A 20,319-nucleotide genomic window follows, 5' to 3' on the forward strand; every position below is an offset into this window, starting at 1 on the left:
ACAAAACTTTGATGCAGTTTAATGCCCACTGGTGAATCAAAGAGGAATTTATCTTTATGATAATTAAATCAACCACTTTATATTCCACAATTTTATTTATCATACAGATAATTATTTAATTCTAAAAAAATTATATGAGCCCACTTCATGGTGTGCTACATACAATCCTACAGAGATACATGCAATCCAGAGATTGCATCCTCAATTGTTTTCTCCAAAGGTGGTCTATCCTTAAGTTTTCCCTTCCACTATGTCCAAAGTGTGGGCATCCAAGTCTCCAGCTTCTCCTTGTACTTTCACCCTCCCTCTTTCTGTTAATGTATATATTCTTGCTAATATTATTGGGCAGTATCCTTTGGACATATCATGACAAGCATCTTGCACAGCAAGTAATTCACATAACAAGCAAAACAACAGGCTAAATGAGATGTGGAGGTCATGGGAAACAATTGCATTGTACCATGCGTACAAGGCATCACCCTAATAAGGCAGCAGCGTTGCGCACCATAAATTTACTTAATGATCATTCTGAGCTGCATTTATACCAAGGTTTGAACTGTCGGTAAAAAAAATATCCCTAGACAGCTTTTTTAGTAATAAGGAATATGGTATATAACATAAATAATTTATTTCGATTCTTTTTTGCTATTACAAATGATGCTCAGATTCCCAGTTCCTTCAGTGCAATGGAAGAAAAGGTGAACTTGATCCATGATCCTAAACAATGTATAAATAATTTCCTATGAATAAACCTTTTTAATAATTTTTTTTGGCATGGAACGCTTTATTGTTTTTACATTAATTTATATGCAAAAAGTTGTTTCACTAAATGAGTGTTTCACTGTACGAGGAAGGTCATGGAACAGATTATGCTCGTATTATGAGGTTCCAGTGTAGTTTTATGTGAAATGAAGTTGTGATATTAAATATTTACTCCCAGCAAAAATTTTATCTCTTTTCTAGGTTTACATGGTTTCTTATCTGTCTTTTAAAATCATTTTGATAGGGAGGTTGGGTCATCAAGGACTTCAGGTGGTGTGAGTGGTCACGCCAAGAGGAGAAAAAAAGATGGTGATGGGTCACTTTCTGCCGAGAGAATCGGCAGAGCTTGCCAGCTGAGGTATTTCAGCAATATTGCAGGGTACAATGGTGTAAGTTGGCTTGCATAAAATATTTCTTTTATCTTGCATAATATACATTATATGAAATTATATGTATTTGAAAATACATGGATTCAACAATAATTCTGTTATTTTTCTTCAAAATAAATCCGTGGCTCATATTTATGTCAAGGACAGGATGATAGATAATTTTTGTATTCTTTTTTAGCCATAAAAAAACTTTATGCATGCATAAATTGACAATGAATAGACACAGTCATTAAGACAGCTTGAAAGTGAACTAATATCATTAAGTTTTAAATAAAAATTTTTTCATTATCATATGATACCTTTTTTACAAAGTAGATAAATTGAAGTTGTTTGTTAGCCATGTATTGAATAATTGTTTCAAAGGTCAGTCATAGAACTCCGAAGTTGAACAAAAGTTTTCCTATGTTTGTTAAACTGCTAATTATAGTTCAAGAATATGTATTTGGTAATTATTTTCCAAATGATAATTTATTCATAAATAAATTCATATCTATGCATAGTATTTGTATGCATAGAATTTTCCTATTCATAATGTTTTAGTCCCCTGCAGCCCAATTTATTCCATCATGCTGTTAAGAAGCACGACCTTCGTTATTTTCATTGTTCCTGGTTAATTGAATGCAACTGAAAAAGAAATATTATTGGTACAGCAAATATTGATTCTCACTCAAATTATAATAGTTTGATATTTAAGAGTAAAATGTCTCATTAACGATAAAAATTGTCTGTTACTGTCATATCCTGCACAACTTGGTTAATACGCCTTCCATACCTTGTGAATTACTGAGCAATATTGTTTGATGGAACCTTTCCACGAATTTTGAGTGCAAATGAGCCACTTTTTGTTTTTTATAGATTGTTTTGATCGCATTATTTTGTGTGTTTTATGCTTAATGGTGTGTATTAAAATAGGATATTAGAAGGAATTTCCCACAGATAAAAAAATATATCCTAAAATAAGTTAGTTGATCTGAGGGCATGAATCTCAAAATTTGGAAAACATGTGAAGTTTTATTTTTAGTGTGTATTTAACCCTTTTGAGTTTGCAATTGATTTATATCTTTCGTTTAATAATGGACCAATCATGATTGATAGGTATTCATTTGTGGACCTCATCCTCATTGGCTGTTTTTGACCTCGAGAGGAGAACTAAGGGCTCACCCAATGAGCATCGATGGACCAATCACTTGTTTTGCCCCATTCCACAATGTGAATTGTCCTCAGGGATTCCTGTACTTCAATCAAAAGGTAAAACTTTAATCTTAAAAGGTAAAAATCAGCATATACTAATTTTTGCTGTTTCCATGAAATTTTGGAAAACTAAATTGCTTTGCATTCAGTATTTCCTCTGCAGTGCATTACTTTTGAATTATACCCTGACACAAAGGTACCAGCAGAATGTTTGGAGGCATCATTATCAACCCAAGATAACACAGTATGGAGGGGAGGGGATCTCAAAAGCTCAGTAGCTTCATTAAGGAAAAAGTTCTTCAGAATTCCATTCTTTGATTTTTAACACCACCATTTAAAACTTTCACCATAATTTACCTTTGGAAATTGCTCCTTGGCATTTTCTTCTTTCAGATTGCATTGATTCTATCGTGACATTTTTCATGCAAGGTTAATATACAAGGTATGTCCTGAAAGTAATGTCAGTGATTTTATTGTGACGTGACTGTACATCGAATCGTAATCGGACCGATTGAAAATGATAGTGAGGGAACCCAGCTAAGCAGCATTCCGTCACTCAGTGTGCTCTGAGCATCTGGAGAGAGGGGACGGGCCTGTCTGTGAAAGTTGTTTTTTGATCTTGTGCAAGTGAAAATCCAGTGCTTGTTAGAACGTAGAATTGCGATCAAGTTTAGTGCGAACCTTGGCAAGACCACTATTGAAACTTTCCATGATCAAGATTGCTTACAAAGAAGATACCCTGTCAGATCGGCAAGTGCTTTGCACTTGGCAGAAGGCCTATTTGGATGGCCGGGAAGAGGTCAACGACGAGGACCATGGCATGAGGACGGCCATCTACGACAACCATGACCGAAAATGTGACAAGAGTGAGGGAACTGTTGAACTCAGACTGGCGAGTGTTCGTTCAATGGCTAACATGTTAAACATTCCAAAAACTCAAGTTTATGAGATCATTATGAACCATATTGGCACGCGGAAGGAGTGCATAAAAATGTTTTCAAAAGTACTCATTGATGACCAAAAGTCATACTGCATTGAAACATGCCAAGCAAACCTTGACCTGTGCAAAACGTGATCCCAAATTTTTGGTCAAAGTCATTACAGGTGATGAGATGTGGACGTCTGAATATGACCTAGAAACCAAAAGACAAGCATCGGAGCAAATCAAAGGTCAAGATCATGCTCGTCATGTTTTTTGACATCCATGGGCTGGTTCATCACGAGTTTGTAGAACCTGGAACCACTGTAAACTCCAATAATTAGGTGGAAGTCCTTAAAATACTGAAATTCAGGGTTCAACATCTCCAGCCGGACTTCAGAGATAACTGGAAGTTACACCACAACAATGCACCGACCAACGGCACCTTCATCGTCACCGACTACCTGGTCAAAGCAGGGGTGCCAATGATCCCACTGCCCCGTACAGCCCGGATGTGGCTCACTCTGACTTTTTCTTGTTTCCATGCCTAAAAATACTCCTGAAAGGCAAGCATATTGGGCAATGGCTGTGATCAAAGCAGCTTGCACTGCGACATTATTGGATATTCTGAAGGAGGCCTACCACAACGCATTCGAGAACTGGAAGTCCTGCTAGAGCCGATGTATGGGCAAAAAAGGAGCCTATTTTGAAGAGATAAATGATTAGTAATGGACTTACTGGCAGTACTTTCAGGACAAACCCTTATACATATTTTGGTGATGGTGTGTAACACATCGTGTCTTATTCTTTCCTCATAATGCCAGTTTTTCAGTGGGTGGGGTTTATAGATGGACTGACATTACATTGAACACATCAAAGTGCTTTTTTAATTAGTTTGGAGAAAAACTATAATCAAATTTGAAGTGTAGTGGTACATCATGCATCAAATTTTGAACTGGAATCGAAAGTAACTGGTGTAATATGAAATCATTAGCTGCGGAATTAGTAAAAACTCTACGTAGACATTTTGCTTGAATAACCAAACAGATGAGAAGTACTGTATGAGTCCAGGCTTATGGAAACTTCCTCATCAGAAGTTGACCATGACTAGAAAATTTGTGCTGTGATTGCTGGAAATTATCAGAGAAGTTTCTGAGCTAGTGGAGGTCAACAGAGTGTATTGCTATCAAATTTTGAATGAAAATTTTCAAAGGAATGGTACCGTTGAAAGGAATGCACCATGTTTGTTTATTGGTGCACTTTGTTGTTAATCCAGTGGACAGTTTATACTCATGCGTATTCCAATAGGTATGGCTGTAAGACTAGTGATTATAGCAAAATGAAGAAAATGGTAGTTAATTGTCAAAATCTGCCACTAGACACCCTCGGTAGCCTTTTGCATATGGTATTGGCCGGGTCTTGTACTGTTCAAATGTTTGGTCTTATTTTAAGCAGACATGAAATGTTTTATTTGACATCTGAAGACTTGATTGTATTTTTTATTATTGTATTATCCGTACAACTTCGCCATTGGATGAGGCAATGCAGTAGAGCATCTTTTAAGTTCTCTTGTGTACTGCTGGGACTTAACCTCCAGTTATGCTTACAGTGTAATAAGCAAATGACCCTCAGTGTTTACTAGTTCAAATGTTCAACCATCTTCACTTCACTTACATACATGGTCATATCTTGGGTACGTATTGCCTATAAATGAAATTTTTTGTTAAGATTAATTTTTGATGGTTGAAGTTCAATTAATTTCAATTGATGGCATTAGCATTGAGCATTCTTGTGCATAAATCAGTGACATTTGAGAATGACCTTAATTCTGTATTAAGTCCCAATTGTGATTCATGGTTTCTAACTCTCAGGAGCACAAATTCAAATCTTGACTTCATGGTTGCTATAATTGTTTCATGTCATGATAATATTGTTGTAAAAGTGTGATTTTTATCATGAGATACTTTTGTGCCTGTTGAAATATTTGTTGCATAATGCTTGTACTGGGGACGTGGTAGTTCTGTGGAAAGAGTTTTCGACTACTCACCGGAGGGTCCACCAGGTTCATTTCCTGGGGATGCCTCTGGGCACCCTCAGATTCGTCATCCAAGCTATGTGATTTTTTTGGGTAACAGATCTTCGTGGGAAATCATTAGTGGCACAGGGAAAGGCATTGGCCCCCCTACCCTGATGTGTGCATTTCACTTGACTTTGGGCTAAGTACTAGGTGAGCTCTATCCTCACCTATCAAACTGTCCTTCAGGGTGGTAACTGTGGTTTGGATTTTGGTTTAATGCTCATACCACTCATCTTGTTCATTTTTTTAGGCTGAACTTCGTATATGTGTCTTACCCACCCATCTATCATATGATGCTCCGTGGCCAGTTCGCAAAGTGCCTTTAAGATGCACCCCTCATTTTGTTACATACCACTTGGAAAGTAAAACTTACTGTGTAGTCACATCCCTTGCTGAACCATCCAACAAAGTCTACAAATTCAATGGAGAGGATAAGGTGAGACATTCTACTTGCTAACTTTCCTGCGATTTTGTGAAGTTCAGTCTTATATTCAAGAATTTTTTCATGAGTAGCAGGCATGCAACTGACTATGAAAGAGCCTGTATTTGTATAACCTTGGTGAAGTGATTGTTTATCCACATATTTGCATACTTGTAATTGAAAGCCTATTTAGTAATATCTGAATTTTTTCTGAGAAGAATATGATCATTTTTGGAAGTGAATGTCTTGGATAATAAAATTAAAGGATCATGCAAAAAAAATAATGATATCAAATATTGAACAGCATTCAAAGTTAGATTGATATATTTGGACCAAAAAATGCAACAAAATAAATAGTTTGCAGGTGCTCATTAAATCTCATATAATCTTGTTGCAGATGATCATGAATGCATCTAGCATTGTTTTATTATTGAGCTAAAGAAACTCTTAAAGTGGTCAATTTTTCATTGTTTTTTCACCCTCAATGAAAGTTTTATAATATTCACCTTTTTGAGATATTGATTGCTGAGGATGAAATTTTTCTGTTGCTTGAAACAAAATCTTAAAGTTTATGATGATACTTCAACTTTTGAGAATACTTGCATAGGTTACATTGCCATTACTCAAATTTTGAGTCTTGGGGAAACCTTTCAAATTTTATGTCTTATGTTTATAATGTTAAGCCCTGTGTTTCTCTTTCCTGTTTTTCACCTTGAGTATTTCATGTGAAGTGAATGAGACATTGCACAATTGTACTCTAGTGGCTCACTTGGTTGTCAAAAATGTTTGTGTGCTAATTGTTACTGACTTCAATGATGGCTGGATATGAATTATATTTTCCTTATTTCACAGAGATAGCTAAAAACTGAAAAATTAATTGATTCACTTGAATAATGAACATTTTGCTCTTTTGCCCTAGATATAATGCATGTTTGCACATGTCTTGGCATATTTTGTCCCTTCCTTTGCTTAAGGTGCAAGCTAATTGAGTGAAATAATTTTAATCTATGATCATTATTATGATTTGCTAAATACCAGAGTTAAACATTTTCCTACATTTGCACAAAAAATTATATCTCCCTGAAAATGTTGGTGCCTGCCAATCATTTTATGGCAGTTACCAAAATATTTTTCTGTCTCCCTCTGTCGTCAAATAATTTTATTGTAATGCACACTGTTACTGCTCCTGTTTACTGTTTTCTTTTTTATTTGTGACTATCATTTGTATTCAAACTCTAATTGTAATTGCATTGTGTCTGTCTGGAATATTTGCAATTGATTTGACATGCTCCATACCTCTCTTCTTAGAACTAATAAACATCTTCATCATCATGTATGCATAATTTTCTACAATCTGGCAATTAGTACTTCGATTTTAGGATTTGCATTTTAGGATAATGCATTTATTCTGTGGGTTTTTAACAATATTCCTTTTTATCATACAAATGTTGTCCATATTTTGTAGAGTTACTATGGACTTCTGACCAGAGAGCCTGGGTTCAATTCCCGGGCAAGTCATCTCTGGGCACTCTATGCTTTACCAAAGCTTTATGATTTTTCGAGTACCAAATCTTCCTGGGAAACCATAACCAGCACAGGGGAAGCAGCTGCCACCCCCCCCCCCTTACCTGATGTGTGAATTTCATACACCTTCTGGCTTAGTTATCGGTTAACCCGATCCTTAACCTACCAAACCGACCTTCTGGTTGATTACTGCGTTTTTGGTTTATGCCCATAATTCATGTCTTCATATGTTAATCCTAAGCTATACTATTTCAGGAACTGTCTGTTGAGGAAAGAGGAGAAAGGTTTCCATACCCTTTGCAGGAACGCTTCAGTGTATTACTTTTTTCACCTGTCTCTTGGGAAGTACGTATGATAATTATAATTATTTATGCTTTTTTGTAGTAGTTAATGCATTTTAAATTTCTGGAATGCAAGATCAAGTGAAAAGAAATGTATCCATCATGAATATCATTTGCTAATCATAAATTCAAGTAATGATAATCAAGTTTGGCTATTTCTTTGTTTAATGGATATTATGCTGATTTCCTGATATCATCACCTTCTGGGTGTGATTGGAAAGTTAAGTGCAGATTAACATGGTCGCATTTGATTTCAAGTGTTTTATGGAACTACTATAATTATGGAAGTCCTATCCTTGGAAGTCATGGCATTCAGTATTGAAATGTGTTGATAAAATATTTAGCCGCTGAAACTCCATTGTGATGTTCATAATGCTGAGCCTCTGACACCATGGGAGAATTAAATTTAAGTTTTGGAATAAACATTGTAGAGCACATTCATTTATGCTCCTCAGATTATATGTGTACAAATTCTGTTCATGTCCAAGTGCCACAGCCTAATGGCTCCCTAATAATTGACCAAGCATTTGAGAAAATAGTGGAAACAAATTTAACCTTGCTACATTTTAAAATATCTAATGTGATACAATCTTTATGGTTGCTTATTTTGTCAACATAAATGGCCTCCATAGAATGAACGGGTATTTTTTTGCTTTAACTTAACATAAATTGTGAAGTAGTTTTGCATATTGTTCTTCAAAGTTAAAGAAATATTAGAGAACTCTCTTGAATTCTGGTTGTTGTTTGAATTGTTGTTTTTTTCAATTAACTACCATGTTTTATGGTATATTAGATCCACCTTTTTTACCTATTTTATGGTTAACAAAATCACCTGCATCTATATGTGAAGGGTCAAACTCCATGGGCTAACATTCAGTACCGAATTTTTTTTTTAAGCCAGATGGTCAGTCCTACCCATTTTAACTCTGATACATTTAGATCATCATATTTATTTGGGTGTAATATTTATGATTCAATTTGAGAATGCTGTCAGCTGCAACATTTTTTTCCATTAGCAATACAAAGAAAACTTTGGCAGAAATGACAGAAAATGCCATCTCATGAGTGGCCGTTCAAATAATATAATAAATTCAATGCTTATACACATTCAAAGTTTGCTTCATCAGGTAATTAAAGCTGCCAAAAGTAAAACTAACACAGAAAAATGTGAATATAATTAAAATTCATTCGATATAAACTTCATACTTAAGTAAAGTAATACATGATTGAGATGCTTGACTTAGGTCATGATCTAAGTGATAAGTACATACATGGAGCATGCAAATGGGTTTATGTAGATACTGTGTGAGCCCATGGCATATCATTATTTTTTGTCCGATGTATTTATTTTTCCAGTATATTTGCATAAAAGCTCTTTTTTCTCAACATAAATCATTTTAAAGCATGAAATTAGCCGTGGATACTCTCATAAAATGTTCAATTAATGTCCTGAACCCCAAACTGGGTAGTGTGTTCTCTATATTTTGAAATTATTCTAAATTATTTTGGTCTCCAGCGATTTTGGAGTTTTTGGTATTCTCTTTTGGAAATTTCGCCTTTGTTACTTTGATCTTCCAGCTCTATCTAATATTCATTCCTCATTTCCTTTGCATCAAGAATTTTAAGAATTCAACAAAATTAGTTGCTTCACCCCATTTAATTGTCATGCCTTTCCCATATCCAATAGTTCATCAATAAAATTTTTTCTGTTAAGTCATCACTAATAATGTAGCAATGCAGTTTATCTGTCTGCTGTCATCTGTAGTAGATAAGTTGCACCATCCTATGAGCCAATTAACTATCTGCTCTTAACCTGTGCAGGAAGTTCAAACTACAGCATAGCTAATAAATGACATGTGATTGAGGATCCTTCTAGATCAGATTCAGACGAGTTAGGCCCTTTAATTTGTACAATCATCTTGTCTTACATTTGCATAAAAATGGCATGAATTAGTAAATATGCTCAACATTTATAAAGGTATTGGAAATTTAAATGTTAGTTTGGAAAGTAATGTCAAACTCATTGTTTTATCCATGTTTCCAGGTAATTCCAAATACTAAGATGGAACTGGAGGAATGGGAGCATGTGACATGTTTGAAAAATGTAAGCCTTGCATATGAAGGAACCCGCTCTGGACTCAAGGGTTACATTGCCTTGGGTACTAATTACAATTATGGTGAAGATGTGACGAGTAGAGGAAGGGTAGGTATCGCCGTTATATCTTTAATTTTTGGCACATTAATAGCCATAATATATTGAAGTTTACTGGACAATGAGGTCATAAGATTTACAAAAAACTCATAAAGACAGATGTGATTACATATATAATATTTAACATGAAATAAGTGCATGAAATGTATGCATTAATGAGTTTCATAATACTTCTTGTACTTCTATCAATTTTGCTTTATTTTACAGATACTAATATTCGACATAATTGAAGTTGTACCTGAGCCTGGCCAGCCTCTCACGAAAAATCGCTTCAAAATGGTATACTCAAAAGAGCAGAAGGGGCCAGTCACTGCCATCACCCATGTTGTGGGTTTCCTAGTGTCAGCAGTGGGACAAAAGGTCAGTGATTTTTGGGGAATATTGTCTGTAAGTCAACTAGCTGTATATGTAGGAGGATTGTGTACAAATTTTCCTCTAATTTTGTTGTTTGGTAATGGATTAATTCTAATTCAAAATTGTTAAATGAATTAGACAGGACTCAGACTTTTGTGTAATGCATCAACCAAAGAAATTGAATTGGTAAATGTACACTTGACGGTTGCCAGTTTTTTAGGTGTAGCCAAAAGGATGAAAATCATGTTCAATACAAGTAAATGTAGTCATTTCAATTTTTATTTTTAGTATCATATTTGATGGCATACAAGATGCACTGGCCATCATTTCAGTTGGGAGCACATAAGAAAAGATGTTCTAGCATTCTGTAATACCCCACTGACTTAATTTTTGGTAATTTTTTTAAACAAATAAGTCCTCTCAGTAAGAAGTTCATATGATGTTCTATAATAGTCAGATGTAATAAAATACCTATTTTGACATCGCAGAAGTGACCAGCACAATATTCTTATCACATAATAGCAATGAGATTAATAATAACAAATCCCAGCTACAACACTCTTTATTGAATGACAAATATTTTATTTAAGTAACTAGAATGGAGTCAAAATGGGTAGTATGTACTGACCATCTGGGGTAAAAATAACATTCAGTATTGAATGCTAACCCATGGAGTTTGAATCTTCACATATAAGATGTGTGCGATTTTTTTTTAACCATTATGTTTGAAAATATGTCTTATATGTTGCCAAGTATGGTAATTTTATTTTTGTTAATCTAATCATTTTAAATATTGTGGCTTTATATGTAACTTCAATTACACCATATGATGATGCCATTCATTTCTCGTCTTTACAGATATACATTTGGCAGTTAAAGGATAATGACCTTGTTGGTATTGCATTCATTGACACACAAGTATATATTCATCAAATGCTCAGTATAAAGTGTCTTATTCTTATAGCTGATGTTTACAAATCGATCTCTCTCCTGAGGTTCCAGGAAGAGTATAGGACTCTTTCTCTTGTGAGTCGGGTAAGTACATATATTTTTTTTTCATTCTCTTCTTAATTTGTTTCTCAATTAATTAGAATTTCTCTTCTAGCATTCTTGTGCTGAAAAAATTATTTCAATTGTAAAAGTATGTCACTAAATATGTATGTATTTGCTGCATTAACAGTTACCACAACTTGCATGAGTTTTGCATGGCTGCAACATATTTAAAGATAATAAAGACAATATATGTTGTCATACCCTCCTATATTTTTGTGAAGAATGTCATAGTCCACTGTGTGTGTAAAAAAATTTAAGGTTCCATCTGAATTGCATGAATACCTAACAATTGCTACTCAGCTGTAATGTTTATTTAATAGGTTAATAAAAATGCAATATGGAAAAAAATTAATGCAGCAAAATCTTGAATTTACAAGACATGCACATGCATTAAAAAAGTCTTTTTTTTCATAATTGTGTTTGCTCACATATATTTTGCTGTCTAAAATTCTGGTGGGCAACTGAAATTTCTCAAAATTTTGTGTTCAAAGTGAAGTCATCTGAGTAATTATAATCGGAATCCACATCTGTTCCCGGGAAACTGTGGAATAATCATGCTGTTCCTGAATCTTAGCCTAGTTATACAATAGTCTAAATTATATTTCTCTGAAACCCCAGGCATTCTTGTAAATTAAGGTGTGAAAACTAAGTGTTTGTTATGATTGAGCTGTATCTCCTGCAGAACCCTAATTGCTTTCTCCTCACGGTCATTCCTTGTTACTAAACCATAGTTCCCTCTCTAACTACCATCTCTCCCTTCACATGCAATTGCATTCCAGTCCCCCATCTCTTACTATCAAATGTTTTCTTTCAGGAATACCCACAATTATTTCCGCTGATTAATTTTATACCCTGTCAAATTCTTCCTCCCTATGATGACTGTCTTAAGCTTTCCCTTTGATGATGTGTTGACCTGAACAATGACCAAGTTCATTGCTTAAGCTTTTACTTTACTAATAATATTCTATTACTCACCTTCCCTATTTTTACTACACTACTTCCTTTTTGTTCAATATTACTGCCACCCTTAGCTGACTCTCTCTACCACACTGCTTTATATCACTCTATAAATATTGCCCTAGTGTATTGCTCTTGCTCCAGTAAATTAGATATATTATTATTACATAAGGAGTTTAAATGTGATTTGTTTCAAGAAAAAATCAATTGAACTGTCAAAGAAGAGTGTTCAATAGTGCTCTTCAATGAAGAAAGAATCATGATATATTATACTTGGTCATTGACTTACAGCATATTTAACTGACAGCTGGCCACAATCAAAACAACAAAAATTTTAAGAAGGATTTAATTTAGAAAACCATTCATTTTTTACTAGCGTGTGACATAACTTTTACCTCCTGCAGTCACACAGGCTGTGTACTGTACTGAGAATGAGATGAAATAAGTTTCTTGCATTGTTTGGCATCTATCACAGGGGCTCCTACCTTCAACCATGTGGATGAAGGGAAACAATCATTCAATGTGTGATGAATGAGAAAAATGTTCGAATGGCAAAAAAGAAATTTCTACTAAGTTGTGACACAAGGGTCATATCAGCACATATTAAGTTAAATTCTCGGGCTAGTGCATAGGTGGTACCACTGTCATTGCTAGTTCATAGACATATTTATGACAGAGTAAATATGTTGATCACTTTAATTCTAAAAAGGAAAAACCTTACTTATATTGCCTAAATATTTTTACTGTGCAAAAACTGTCAATTATGTCAAGGACACGCCCCATGGTATATCAGTGGTAATGTTTTTTTTTTGCTTGCTAATGTTATTCATTTCTGTGTTGCACATGATTTAATTAAATATTATTTTCGGTTGTTTAATTAGGATTATCGGCCAACAGAAGTGTACACCATAGAGTTCCTACTAGACAACTCCCAGATGGGTTTCCTTGTATCAGATGGAGAAAAAAACCTTGTTTTATACATGTATCAACCAGAGAGTAGAGAGAGTTATGGAGGTATGTTGATCACATTGACAAAATAACCTTGTAAATTTTACAGGTAGTAACCTGTATTAAGTAGAGAACAATAATAAAATGATTTTCACATATTTTTTCAATGGAATGGTTCACTATCTTTAATGGTTTCTGCCCCCACGAAATCATTATGGCTTGAAGGAAAACTAAACTATCATAGTTTTTTCTTTAATGAGTTTAATTGGTTTGCTAAAACATTGTTACATTGATTTTATGGTTAATGTAGGCCAACGGTTGCTGAGAAGGGCTGACTTCCATTTGGGTCAACATGTCAACACATTCTTCCGAGTAAGATGCAAGCAGGTTGAAGCAAGTCCTGAGCGACCCCTTACAGTCTCTCCTGAAAGGAGGCATATTACAATGTTTGGTAAGATTTACTGTTTAAAGTTGACATAGGGCAATATGTTCATTATTTAAACTCTGAGAATATTTTTAAAAAATCCAAAGTATTATTTTGAATAAAGTGATCAGTGTTACTTTTCAGTTTTAATGTAATATTTCTTTAATATTCAATTTTCCACATAATTATTATTAAAAAAATCTGCTGGTGTCTTGTCAGTTGAATTAAGTTCTTCCTACTTTTGCTAGTTATGTAGCAGTGGAATCCAGAAATACACATTTTTAGTTTTTAACATGTATGATGTATTTAGGATAATTTTGGAATGTGAAAATTTTTGAATCGCGCAATAATTTTAGGAGCTCACTTAAAGTACATGATACATTTTCATTCAAGAGTTCACTCTCTTATACCAGAAGCCATTAAATGGTTTTATCATGGCATTTTTTTAAATTGTGGAATACAGCTTGTAATAATGGTTGACAAATATAATAATCATAATATTTATTCTTTTTAGCTACCTTGGATGGTGGAATTGGGTATTTAATGCCTGTCCCTGAGAAGGCTTATCGCCGCCTTCTTATGCTTCAAAATGTACTTATAAATCACATAGCGCATACAGCAGGTCTTAATCCAAAAGCTTTCAGGTAAATATATGTATTCCTTAGGGTATAGTTTGTTTTTATGAACTCTGCATAATGGCTAATGACCAGATTAACTGAGAGCCTATGAGCTTTATTTATTTTCTGTTAGATATATTTCCTTATGGAATAAGATTGCATATTATTTGCATGCCTGCATTTGCCACTACATCCTGCATTCACTGTGCTGCATTACTAATATTGAAATTTTTTACAAAATATAGGACATTCAAGAGTTCAACTAAGCTGTTAAGTAACCCTGCAAGAGGTGTGATTGATGGAGAGTTGGCATGGCTCTTCCTAGGGCTCCCTTATGCAGAAAAGCAGGAGGTGGCACGGAAAATAGGCACAAAAGTGGATGAAATGATAGAAGACCTGGCGGACATTGACAGACTCACCTCTCATTTTTAGAGGCTTGGGTGCCAACCCCTTGAAAAACTGTTTTATTATGAAGCATTCCGTTGGGGAAGGCAAATTGTAAATAGCAAATAAATGTTGTTTTTTCTTAAACTATGGATTTTATATATATATATATATTCAACAGATTCAGGCGAGATGTAGTGGAAGTTCGCCATTAAGAGAAAAACAAATTTGCACTTTTCCATTGATTTATTTGTACATTGAATTACCTATACTATGGATTCTTGTAACGTGGGATTTCCACCTTAGTTTTATGTTATTGATGACAATGTTCATCTGACATGATTCTTTTTACAAATATTTTCATGGACTAATTGCTATTTCTAATGCTAAAAATCCCCAGCATGATCTTTCCCTCCCCTTAAGAAAAGAGACGTGAAATATGAGTGATTGTAGCATAGAAAATATTTGTTTGCAAATCACATTGAGTGGTAAGGTTAGCGGCAAGCTTTTTCATGCAGGAATTTCTTGGCCTTCAGTGATCAGCCATAGGCATATTTGGAATCCATTAATGCAGATGTATTTAAAAATAACTAGGTGCTTCTGTTCAAGTTAAAATCTCATATTTTGTTACTGCAGATCTGCAAAATCTCCTATTTTATTACTGGATTCTAAAAGTAATAAAATTGGTGTCTCACGTAGCATATTATCACATTTTTGCTCACAAAAATAATAATATCCAGGTCTATCTAATAAATATGCGAACTGATGCAATCTAGCGGCCATGACGCGGACCATAGCCCCACTAGCGGTGCTAGTTGCCTGAGACCCCATGAGCTGTCTTTGCTTGGGGGATGGTCAAGCTGTGCGTATGGTGCCAGTTATGTTAATTTCTGTTGTCCTTGTTTTTACTGCATGTCGAAAATAGTAATTGACGAAATTGCAGAGCAACGAATCAGCATCAAGTTTTTGGTGAAGTGCGGTAAAAGCTATCAAGAAATTGCTGAAATGTTGACAGCTGTTTACGGTGATAATGCTCTGAATAAAACATCCGTTTTGAAGTGGATTAAGCATTTTAAAGATGGTCGGCAATACGCCATGGATGATGCAAGGCCGGGACGAACTTCAACCACATGTGTTGATGACAACATTGGTCGTGTGCAGTCCCTTGTCCTTGCCGATCATCAAAAAACTGTCTGAATAATAGCTGAGGAACTGAATTTAGGAAAATCAACAGTGCACACTATTTTAACCGAACATTTGGGTTTAAAAAAATGTGTGTAAAAATTGTGCCCAATCTGCTGATGCCAGATCAGAAGTTGAAAAGAGTTGAATCTGTTACTGACTGGAAAAATTCACTTGAAAGCAATGCTGGATTTCTCAATAGGGTAATCACTGGTGAAGAATTGTGGTGTTACGAGTATGACATTGAACTAAAATCGCAAAGCAAGGAGGTGGAAAGCAAAAGATGAACCTCGAACCAAAAAATCAAGAAAAAGCCAATTGAAAATCAAAGTTATGGTCCTGGTTTTCTTTGATGTCAAAGGTGTTGTTCATCATGAATTTCTTCCTGAAGGACAAACAGTAAATGCTGCGTTCCACCTTACAGTTCTCAAGCATTTGAGAGGTCGTGCTTGAAACAGTTTGAGTTGTCCAAGGGTGCTTTTAACAGTGGAAAAGAAGATGGAATAAGTGCATAGCAATGAATGGAGAGTACTTCGAAGGGGGCAAAATCGATGTAGATTAAATTTTGCAAAATAAAGTTTTTATGGCCTCAGTTCGGGTGGACAGATTGCTGCTTGATACTTGTGATGTCAATTTGATTCTGTTTATGACCTTGATTATTCCTGATACCTCAAATAGCATTTCATTATAGTTTTGCTCACAACAATCCCAATAGTATCACTTAAGGTGTGAGGAATATTGAAGTTTTGTGTTAAAAAGTGATTGCTTGTTGATACTTTCTTAACCTGAGGACTGTATGGCTCTTTTTGTCTTCAGAAAGTGGCAGAGGTCATTGATTAATGGTGAGTGTGTGTGTTAGAATTAATTCCAATTAACGTTTATTTTAAAATATTGCAATTATAAATCCAAGTCGCTCAGTTCACAGAGAATGATATATACAGGTATACACCCCAGCAGAAGTGTAAATGTGGTGGTGAATTTTTACATTATTTTTGTATTTTTCATAACAGAAAATATTCCATGTTTTTGCTAATTGGGATAATGCACATTTTGGAGTGTGCAATTGTTTTGCTGTAGTAAAAGTTCATGTTAGTTTATGATATACCTCCTGTCTTTTGACAGCCCTTGTTTTTTTCTGTATACCACCTGCCCCTAATTGTCCCCCCCTCCTTTTCACATAGCATTCACCTTTCCCACCCTAGTATGTCCATTCTCAGATACATGTAGTGATCCCTCAATGACAAATAAGTCTTGTTCAAGGCATGAATTTAGTGCATAAAATTTGAAAGGCAAGCTTCAGGCCTTCTGAATTGAGACCTTATTTTGCCCATGAGTGACCTTCTTTTGTATTTTAATACTGGTTATCCATTCAAACTTTGAGCAATTTGAAGTTTGGGCTTCAGAATCCCCGAATAAAAAAAAAACATTGAAAGAACTTTTTTAGTGTTTGGTGCTGCTTTATTCAGTTCTTTGCTATCTCACCCAGTGTTCAAGAAGCATACACACCTTCAGAATGGGCTATATTGCCTGCTTCCCAGGAGCCTATTTAGATTCTACACACCTTGACCTGCCATTCTTCGCCTTTGTGCTCAAAATGCTGTGGTAAATCCAGCTTTCAGGGACTATTAAAGCCTCAGCTGATGCCATTAGAGGAAACGCAAAAACAGCACTCAGATTGTGAAAACCAATAATGGTCCAATAATCCAAGTGGTCCAATAATCTGCTATGGGGTTCCTTCTTCCATGAAGTGGTGAAGAAAAATAAAGTAGTTGTCATGAAGGCCAGTCCTTATAATCAGGGCTAATCAACAGATCTTCATGGTTCCTGCATAGGTGGGTATTTTTAAGCCAAATATTATGGAAAAGTTGGTGGTTGCAGATTTTTGATGGTGAAGAAAAGTAGAATGCTTTCACTGTGTTGCTACACCCAAAGACTGGTTACCTCTGTCCTGGGCAGCAGAGGAAATTTTGGTTAAAAAGTGGTTTAAGCTTTATTTTTTTTAATAATCCACAGATAGTGCACTGCTGATCAAGCAGCGGAAGGCCTTGTTAATTTGATATTTATGGCCGCTTTAATTTTATACCTTTTTATGCGAACAGATCATGTCATTGGTCTTTGTTAACAAGGCTAGTTGTAAAAAGTAATGGTAAGTTTATGTTAGCAAGCCGATCTGTATATCTGCCCCTGGAGTTGGTAATTTACTTGCAATTTACAAAATGTTGGGTGAATGTTTAGTTTTGTATGAATAAAAATTATTCTTGAGGTTTCACTGAAGGCATCTGATACCCTGGAAAGAGGTTTTTTTTGATTAAGTTTATTAAATGTTGGGTGCATGAGTCAACCAATTCCACCACCATTGTCCTCTTTCACATTCCTTTGATTTGGTTTAGTTATGCATATACAAGCAGCTTGATGGTGATGCTGTGATCATATTTTTGAAATTTGTTTTCATGCGTTGTGGAACTGGATATGGTCCTCACTTTTGACTTTTGCAGGTGGTTTTGCGACATTGATGGCATCATATATGAGCCTGGAGTAGTAACATGACTTCCTCTGGAACACCTCATTTTTTAAGTTTATCTGTTAAATCGACCCTAACAAGGCATATTCTACAGTGGTTGAAAGATGGAATTGCTGGTTGTTCAAAGCTCTTGACCGAGTTTAAGCATCTAATGATAGTATATTTTCATTAACTATGTGAAGAGGTAACAGCCTACTCCAATCAAAGTACCACAGCCTATGGAGTTTATCAAATAAAATGCAGGATTGGGAAGTGGTAGGATGGATGGGAGGAGCAATTAAGTGCTGCACCTGGGAGCATCATAGAGAATTATTAATATCTGTATATTATGCAATTTTAAATGTTGAAGAAGTCTTTCGTCTTTTCAATTGTGTTGTGTATTCTTCATTGTTTAAAATTGTTTTTATTTTACTATGCCAAATGATTTTTTAAGTCAATATAAGACAATGTTTTCCTGTCTATATTGATATTAATTCTTCTCCTCAGATTCTGGCGTAATGTAAAGACAGCTTCTCTGCTTCCAGCACAATAACCAAATCTGCCTTGTTTCATTGTATCTACCATTTTCCTCTTTGGAACTGCTCAGTTGTGCATGTATTTTGAAAGTATGTGATAAGGTTCCCACGGACAATACGGGATAGCAACTGCAGGGTTATAGATAGCAAAAATTCCACTTGCCACCCTCAGCGTCTAAAAAATAATTAGTTGTATTTAAATGCATGCTCTTCCACTAACCTTATGTGTTTTGCTATAATAACCCATTCTTTCCGAATTACCTCATTCGTGTTCCGTTCATCTGTTTTTAAGTATCTTTCCTTTCAATCCCTCGTCCCTCTCCGCGGGGGGAAATTCCTGCTACCTGCAACGTTGGGTTGCCTTTTACAGACTCTTTGGGGGTAGAGTGTTTCGTGGTGCATTTTCATGTGGTAGTGATGTTTCAATTTCTTGCTTGTTGTGTCCTGGCTTCCGTGTTGTAGGATGGCTTTCGTGCTGCATCACGGGGTGCAGTTTTTTAAGTTGTTTTGCGGTATATGTGTTTGCATGAGTATTGGATGAAAGGATTTTTGCATGAGTGTGCGCGCTGCTGTGGGTGTAATTTTCCGTGTTGTTTTTTTGCACGTGGTATTTTTCCTTTTTACGGTTGGTGACCTAACACCCCCCGCCACACGCCCTTGCGGCGGCTTGCGGGGTATTATGTAGATGTAGATGTAGAGAAGGTTGCTTTTGTTCCGTCATTAGGGAAATAATTTGCAAGTCCTTTCTTTGGCTTTGTAACCATTTTACTTGCTATAACATATGATGGTACTAAAGCCTCATAGTATTTTATTATTACTTAAAGTACTAAATCACAACATCGTCTTTTAATTTTGGGTGGTATTTTTCCTTCCTCATTTACAGTTTGCTCATTTTCTAGGCACCTCATTTTAAGCCTCTTCTCCAGGTATATCAATCTTCAACATACACTTTACAATAAACTTCAACCATCTCATTTATAAGGTGTGTTTTATCATGCTCATAAATCTGTTGCTTCAGGTTTTTTGCTTACAGAACAATATTAAAATATTCCTTAACCTTATTTAGTTTCCCATCTGTTCTAACAAACTTAACTTTCTTCACCTTTTGTGTTATCTTTCTTTTTTACTTTGCGGTAATGATTCTAATGCTCTACGAGCTATAGTATTTCTTCATAAGTCACCCATGCATTTTTTGTTCCAGTTTCTTTCCCTGGGATTTTGTGGGCAGCTATTCATTAATATTGGGTTATGAAGAAGAATGTACAGGGAATTAAACAATAAACTGAGGTCAGAAATCTATAGGTTAAAGGAAACGGTAGTATGGTTTAACAGAAAAAATTTAGAGCAGGGAAAGTGAATCAATTTTTTGAAAAAAATGGATTAAGGGAATTCAGGGAGAAACTTCATTTTCGATCAGTTACTTGAGAAATGATCTATTCTAGGTGGGTTTGGTTTAATCTGATGAATGTTACTAATGTGACGGGTTTCAGTGGTGGTAGACAGCAATGAAAGTATTAAATTTAGGGAA

At 35.2% G+C, this 20,319-nt stretch overlaps 1 protein-coding gene across 3 annotated transcripts in view; it reads left to right on the forward strand.

The window, feature by feature from the left end:
- The window catches only part of Cpsf160 (cleavage and polyadenylation specificity factor subunit 1), a 57,784-nt gene extending 43,064 nt beyond the window's left edge, over positions 1–14,720 (forward strand). For all 3 annotated transcript variants that reach the window (XM_071592323.1, XM_071592324.1, XM_071592325.1), the window contains 11 exons: positions 1,007–1,151; positions 2,247–2,399; positions 5,589–5,774; positions 7,539–7,628; positions 9,669–9,827; positions 10,044–10,196; positions 11,049–11,225; positions 13,082–13,214; positions 13,459–13,599; positions 14,087–14,216; positions 14,435–14,720. In XM_071592323.1, the coding sequence (XP_071448424.1) occupies positions 1,007–1,151; positions 2,247–2,399; positions 5,589–5,774; positions 7,539–7,628; positions 9,669–9,827; positions 10,044–10,196; positions 11,049–11,225; positions 13,082–13,214; positions 13,459–13,599; positions 14,087–14,216; positions 14,435–14,621 (1,654 nt within the window). In that variant the 3' untranslated portion in view covers positions 14,622–14,720. The remainder of the gene's footprint in view (positions 1–1,006; positions 1,152–2,246; positions 2,400–5,588; positions 5,775–7,538; positions 7,629–9,668; positions 9,828–10,043; positions 10,197–11,048; positions 11,226–13,081; positions 13,215–13,458; positions 13,600–14,086; positions 14,217–14,434) is intronic.
- The last annotated feature ends 5,599 nt before the right edge of the window (positions 14,721–20,319 follow it).

Source organism: Hetaerina americana, unplaced genomic scaffold (assembly GCF_022747635.1).
Source record: "Hetaerina americana unplaced genomic scaffold, ioHetAmer1.1.p SCAF_5, whole genome shotgun sequence".
Classification (NCBI taxonomy): Eukaryota; Metazoa; Arthropoda; class Insecta; order Odonata; family Calopterygidae; genus Hetaerina; species Hetaerina americana.